The 7,510-nt window shown below is 42.5% G+C and overlaps 1 protein-coding gene across 1 annotated transcript; it reads right to left on the bottom strand.

Annotated features, from left to right (window-relative positions):
- Positions 1 to 37: 37 nt before the first annotated feature.
- On the bottom strand, positions 38 to 7,083 carry mlnr (motilin receptor). Its single transcript, XM_014012769.1, has 3 exons — positions 6,710 to 7,083; positions 5,543 to 6,355; positions 38 to 691 (listed from the first exon to the last, which is right to left on the bottom strand). Exons 2-3 carry the CDS (start codon positions 6,321 to 6,323, stop codon positions 384 to 386), a joined length of 1,089 nt encoding a protein of 362 aa, XP_013868223.1. The 5' UTR covers positions 6,324 to 6,355; positions 6,710 to 7,083; the 3' UTR covers positions 38 to 383.
- Between the last annotated feature and the right edge of the window lie 427 nt (positions 7,084 to 7,510).

Raw genomic sequence — 7,510 nt, 5'->3', positions numbered from 1 at the left:
CCCCATTAGGGGCCCTGTAATTATGCATGCACCTTTTTTCAGTTTCTTATGATTTTAAACCTTTACCCTATTTAACTTAAACAACCTGATGCACTTATTTGAAGAATTGCTACGTCTCCACAAAATGAAACATCCGACTGAAATCAGAGGTAAAAGGCAACAAAACAAACACTTCCATCATCAGGATCCTGTCACGCATGGAAATGAGATAACAGAGACTACCTGAATGTAAGTAGGCGTACAACACTAACATATAACAAAGTTAATAAAGTCTCAGTGAAAAGAACGCCATAATTTTGTATAAGTGCTGTGAAGCACTGAGCCCTATTTATTTTGTATTCCCTATTTAGCTCCAGACCCCTGACCTCCATAAACCTGCAGACTCAGACCCCAGTCAGGCTCTCGTTCAGGGTGGACATGCGGTCGATCACGCTGAGCTGACTCTGACCACGGCGGGCCTGTCGGGTCCTCTGGTGGAGCAGGAAGAGGCGCTTGGCTGCGGCCCGGTACTTCCGGGACATGAGGTTGTAGACCACGGGGTTGATGGAGGCGCTGAGGTAGCACAGCACCATGGAGGCCATGTTGAAGTTCTGGCTCAGCATGGCCGTCTGGTAGTCGTCTACCTGGGCGAAGAGATTTCTGCCGATGTGGTACGGCAGCCAGCAGATGATGAAGGCCAACACCACCACCACTGAGGAGGACGAGTCGGAACAAACGAGAGAAAAGGAAAAAAAACACCTTTTATTCTGTATTTGCGCACAGATGAAAGCAGCGTGTTTAATTCTGCTCCAGTGTATCAAAAAAACACTTAACACATTTTGTCTGCAGAAAATGCAACAATGACGCAGAGGGGAATTTAAGTATTGTCTTGACGTTGTCAAGCAACCAGATCAGTCACTGGTTGGCCGTGACACGAGGCGCTGACGTGCTTCCATTTGGACAAACAGAACAGAAGAAGTGAGGTGTGAAGATTCTGATGGATGCAGAGTCACTTCACAGCTGCCATAAAAAATTACTTTTACAACAACTTCACCAAAGACAAAAAAAAAAAAAAAAAACTAAGTCACCAAAAACACAGAGAAAGCCTTTCAGTGTTAGCAGAATAATTATCAGTTTTATTGGATAAATAAATCTGGGCGATAGTTTCAGAACTCAATGGTGGATCTAGGATTTTTTCAGTGTAAGGGGCCACAATATTTATAGAGGGGCCAAATATTTGTTCAACATCCTTGCACACAAATCCCCAGTTTTTGTAAGTTTTATACATTTAATCAGTCACACATGTCACACACTTGTAAAATCTTGCACAGTAAATTATCCATATCAATTTTACATGTTTTTACTGTACATAAATAAAATACTCTCAAACACACAACATGTAAGAAAATCTACCCATCGTTGCCAGTTTTATTCAATAAAAATGACTTTCCTGTTTGACTCACTGGCGCCACTAGTGGTTGGAACTGGAACTGCAGCCAGCATTTGGGCAAGGACAGATGAGTGAAAAGACAGGGCTTCAGGGGGCCAATCAGATTTCAGATGGGGCCAGTGCCCCTGTGGCCCCGCCCCTAGAACCGCCCCTGTCAGAACTACAAACAAATAACACAAATATTTAAATTAAAAAGTATTATAGGTCAGATTGCAAGGACTGCTTCCTCGTATCCGTTGCCCATCGATAAGTGGAAATTTTGCAAAAAAAAAAATGCATTTTAAATTTGGGGTGGTGGTAGCTGAGACTGATCCTCAAAAGATAGTTTGAGCTCCAACATATTTTTTTAATTTTGCTACTAAATATTTGGAGTTAGTTCTGTTAGCAAAGAAACTCGTGAACCAAAATGGATTTTAAAAAAAATAATGAATAATAAAATGATTAAATTTGAGGGTCAAATCATTTTTTGACCATAATAATAATAATGATCTTAGTTTGAAACTCTGGCATGGGAGGTAAAGGGTGATCGGCATTCCTTCAAGGAATGTTAAGCTTTTAATCAACACTTGAGGTCTAATTAGGAATAATGAAGTGTCTTGTCATCTGCAGTATCCTGTGAAATTTATTAGAGCAGCTAATTTTTAAAAAAAACCTTTAAACCTCCTCCTGCACTGAGCAGACAGCAGCTTGCTCCAACCAGGCCAAACGAACCAATTAGCTCCTGGATGCAGCGGGGAGCCACAGAGCCAACAAAGGACAGAGCCAGAGGTTTGTGTGATGAATGAGCTAATCACCGAGTCACTGGTATTGATCAAGAAGCCCCCGCAGATAAAACTATCATCAGTTTGTAACTGGCAGTAATTTGTGGAAGGACAATAAATGCCAGCCCTGTCATTAGAGGGGTGTGTCCGTGCTCAGACGCTCTGTGTGAATTAAAACCAACAGTAAAGAACAGAGTGAGAAACGGACCAGGATCAGGACTCTGAAGACGGTCCAGTTTGGTGAAGACCTGATGTTCTGTTTGACGACATGAGTTCTGTTTCTGCGAATCTTTCAAGTCATTAAAAACATTTGGAAAATAATAAAAACTCAGCAATCCTTGAAGAAAATTATGCACAATCTCTTGTGACAACGCAATAATTCACTTGGTTTGGAGTGTCTGGTGAGCAGAGGCATTTAGCAACAAAGTACAAATACTTTGCTACTTTCAAAAGTATTTCATTTCTATTTCATTACAGCTTATTGTTGAGTAATGTCACACGGATGTATACGTGGCTGAAACAAGCTAACAGTGTTTTTCAAAGTGGGAGCGGCGGCCCCCCCCTGGAATGCCAGCAGGAGGCGCTCGGGGGGCCTAAGAAAGCTGAAGTGTATATCAGAAAAAGAGGCAATAAATAAATAAATAAATAAATAAATAAATAAAATTAATCACTATCCTTTATCGTTTTTTGGGGGAGGACTAGGAGGGACCCCTGTGGAGCAGCCTAAGCTTTTGTGCTTGTATTTTCCTTTATATTATTTTTATGTTTATACTTTTAAGTACTAATACTTCAGCTTGTAAAGAAGTCCTTTTAAACCCTATTACATATCTGAAGTTGAGTCTCAGCTACAACAATAAGTGACTATAAAACATAAATAATTTGTGAGCTTTAGTTTGGTTTTTATTAAGGGTGGGAGCTTTTGTCTTGTGAGCTTGTGTCAGATTCATATGGCGCAGTATGAGTAGGGACGTTGATAAAATTTTCAAACTCATTTTAGAGCTTTTTTTACTTTTTGTACTCGTAAGGCTATGTGTACAGATTCCAAAACCATTTAGTTTTTTTTTTTCAATCGGACCCCCCATTAAGTATTTAGAGGTCTTTAAATGCTGAAAATTAGGAAGCAAGTGCTCCATTGACTTCCGTATACATAAAAAAGGGGCGGAGCTCCGTAAACGTGTCACAGTTTCGCAACGATTTTTCAAACCAAAGCAGAAAACAACCTAGATAAAACCTTAAGATAGATTTCAAAATGCTAAGCGGAGGCTAAGCATGAAAACGAGCAAAAAAAAAAAAAATCACAAAAACCTGACGGGATTGTGCAGCGCATTTATCAAAGTCCCTAGTATGAGGGCAGGAGGTTATGTCTATACCTACGCCATAATGGATGAGAAGGAGACTTCATTTGCGTTAGCATTGGAGAGGCTAGCAACTAGCATAGGTAAGCTGGTGTTAGCATTGGAGAGGTTAGCAACTAACATAGATAAGCTGTGTTAGCATTGGAGAGGCTAACGACTATCATGGGTAAACTGGTGTTAGCATTGGAGAGGCTAACGACTATCATGGGTAAACTGGTGTTAGCATTGGAGAGGCTAACGACTATCATGGGTAAACTGGTGTTAGCATTGGAGAGGCTAACGACTATCATGGGTAAACTGGTGTTAGCATTGGAGAGGCTAGCAACTAGCATAGGTAAGCTGGTGTTTGCATTGGAAAGACTCAGATGCTAACGCAAATGAATAGTCTCTTCATTTGCCACCACCGGCCTCAGTTAGCGGTGCTGGCCTATCATTAATCAGATCAATAGCTGCAATAGCTGGTATAGATAGGAATAGATAACCTCCTGCTACAAGGATATACAGTAGCAACCACTGGTTGTGCAATAGTCCTAATTTTGGCCCTCGTACCATGCCATAGACTCAATTAAACCGATCAGTATGAGCAGTGACGAACCATATTTCTCATCATCCCACAACAGGAGAAAACAGAAAAAGGAGATGGACGGTTTCAGTGTGAGAAATTATCTGTATAAAAATCAAAAAACAATCCGAGTGTTTGATAATGCTCCCAAAGCCACGACAGAAAACCTGGATTCCAATCAGTCAGCCTGGTATTTTTATTGCTTCTGCAGCACTGAAAGGCAAACTGACTGAGCAAACAGATGGATTTCTGCCCTGAAGCTTTTTTTGCTTTCCCCCTACAAAGACACTTTTAATGTGAAATCTGTTTGTTTTGGTTTGTGGGGATGAAAAGCAGGAGAGGAGGACTGATGAGGCGGTGTTTGTTGTGAGATGACGTGCGGTGACAGTGTGTGTTTTTCTGCTCCGTCCCTGACGACAGTTACCTTTGGGGTTATTCGCAAAGAAAAACTTTGAGTCACGACGCTTTTAACGACTGGGAGACGCAAAATTTTTTATTGTCTTCCGGGGAACAAATGAGTGACGTTGTAAAGACCTGGCTGTTCCGGCCTAGTTAACCAGCAGCTAATGGAGAACAATAAACAAAACTTTATTGAGTAACTGATCCAAGATGGCCGCTGCAGCTAATCAACTTTAGCCAACACAAAAACTGTCCGTAGCTCAGTCAGTTTACAGATGTTGAGCTCACTTCTGATGCATAATTTATTAACAATCAGAACAACTTGATATGTTATTATGTCCATTTTGCATATATGTTATTTTCATGGTCTGGTCAACTGTTTATTAATTTTTATTTAATTTAATTTTATTTTATTTTCTGTTTGGTGAACCGAATCACAGAAACGGCTGCACCGATCAACATGAAATCCGGTAGGAATGTAGATGTGTCTGACCTACACTGCGCCAGCCAACGGTTTTACAATAGACCCCACATTTGAGGAGGGGGCTCCATCTGAAAAGGGGGTGTCTGGATATACAAAAATGCTTATAACTCAAAAACTTTAAAACATACGAGCTTCAGATTTTATTTATTTTTTTGTTTGTTTGTTTAGCTCTGATGAGGGGCTACCCATCAGGCCCACCAGTGCACCCCCCAATCTAAAACAGTAGATCTGTTCTGGTGAGTTCTGGTGCATTTGGGATCATATATGCTACCACTTTGCCGTATCTAGTTTATATATTATTTGTATGATGTATTATTAATTTACTGTAAAACATAAAGATATTATTTATGTAAATATTAAACAAAAACACTTTTGGCTTGTTTATTACCTGTTAATAACTATTGTTATGACATTATTTCCTTCCTCTGATAGCTGCTCGTGTCTCTGGTTCACCACGGATGGCCTCAGCTCAACATAAACGACTCTCATTCTCAAAGTAATTAGTTTTATCTTCTGTCTGCTGCTGGATTTCACCTTTAAAGTGAAACTCACCCAGGATCTTGACCGTCTGCCTGTGAGACCTCTCTCGGGCCAGAGCACACGGGCCCTGCAGGTCGTTCTTGCTCTTCCACAGCTTGCAGCTGATGGAGCCGTAGAGGAAGACGAGGCAGAGCATGGGGCAGAAGAAGTAGGTGGTGGACACCCACAGCATGATGTGCAGCTGCCCGGAGCTGATGGCGTAGCTGGTGTGTTTGCACTGGCCCGTGCTGAAGTCGGGGCGCGTGTCGTTGTCGTACTCCACCCCGACCAGGAAGAGCGTGGGGGCCGCGGAGACCAGGGCGAAGCCCCACAGGGCCAGGATGATGCACTGGACCCGGCGTCGGGTCACCATCGCCTTGCTGCGCAGGGGGAAGCTGATGGCGAGGTAGCGCTCGATGCTCAGGGCCGTGATGTGGAGGATGGTCGCCGAGGTGCAGCCCTCGAAGATGTAGTGGTAGAAGCGGCACACCGCCTCCCCGAAAACCCAGGGCACGTACTTCCACAGGCGGTAGAGGTCGAAGGGCAGGCAGAGGAAGATGACCAGGTCGGACACCGCCATGCTGGACAGGTACAGGTTGGTGGTGGTCTTCATGTCCTTGAAGTGCTGGATGATGAGGATGGTCATGGTGTTGCCCATCACCCCGACGATGAAGATGAAGATGCAGATGGCGGTGATGGGGATGAGGGTGGAGGTGGGGAACAGGGAGCCCTCGTAGTGGTGGTCCATGTTGGGCTGATCCGTGGCCTCTGCTTCGCAAGCAGGAGGGTCCACCTGGGGTCTGGACCAGGACATCCCAAACCTCACTGCGAGGGGGAGAAGAGCAACTGAGGAGGAAGGAATCAAAATTAAAATATCAGATTAATTTTATCATCACAGGATTTAACATTTTGTACATATTTTAGGTCTGAATTTGGTTCATATTTATGGCAGTAAACATTTCATTTGTTTCAGTTTAACTTTAAAACCTTTAAATTGGCACACATCAACAAATGATTGCACAATTTAATCACAACTTAAATGATCATTTTCTTCACTTAATAAAAAAAGGGTTTTGAAACTAATAAATATTTCCATCACTAAAATACAGCAATAAAGAAAATGAAAACAGGAGACAAATCTTAAACTAAATCAACTTTAACACTTAAGTTTTAAAAAAAAACATGGACAAAAGACTTTACCTGGGAAATTCAACTTGAAACTTTCCTTGGTCCCAGTCGGGTCCCGGTGTTCAGACGAGCAGCAGCAGAGCCAGAGGCAGTGACAGAACCTGCCCTGGTGCTCAGAGACCCATGAGAAAAAGAAGAGACACCTCCTTTACAGCACCCTGAGGAGACGGAGAGCATCCGGGTGTGTGTGTGTGTGTGCGTGTGTGTGTGTGTGTGTGTGTGATCTTTGTAATAAAATGATGACGGGAAACATTATGACAGAGGAAACAGATTTAAGAAACGCTAACTTCCATCACTGATGCTCCAGTCTGTGATTCATTCAGCCAGCAGGAAGGAAGGAAGGAAGGAAAGGAGGGAAGGAACTGAGGAAGTGAAGACAGAAGTAAGGAAAGAAAGAAGAAAGGGACATGGAGGAAGAAAGGAAAGAGATAAGAATGAAAAGAAGGGAAGACTGAAGCAAGAAAATAAACAGGACAGAAGAAAGGAGGGAAGGAACTAAGGAAGAGAAGACAGAAGGAAGGAAGGAAGGAAGGATACAGAGGAAAGGAAGGAGGTAAGAATGGAAAGAAGGAAGCAAGAAACAAGCATGCACAATAAACATGTTCTTTCCTGTCTGTTGACCAATGAGAGGAGCTAACCCAGGAAGGACCGCCCACCTTATTTGCATAATGAGGCAGAAATGCATAAAGTAAAGTAAAAACGGGAGACAGAGAAATGTGAAAACACATGGAAACAAAATGACTAGTGGGAAAACTATCACACACACACACACACACACACACACACACACACACACACACACACACACACACA

Source organism: Austrofundulus limnaeus, unplaced genomic scaffold (assembly GCF_001266775.1).
Source record: "Austrofundulus limnaeus strain Quisiro unplaced genomic scaffold, Austrofundulus_limnaeus-1.0 Scaffold94, whole genome shotgun sequence".
Classification (NCBI taxonomy): Eukaryota; Metazoa; Chordata; class Actinopteri; order Cyprinodontiformes; family Rivulidae; genus Austrofundulus; species Austrofundulus limnaeus.
The sequence above is the reverse complement of the archived record's forward strand: the minus strand, read 5'-3'. Positions and strand labels throughout refer to the sequence as shown.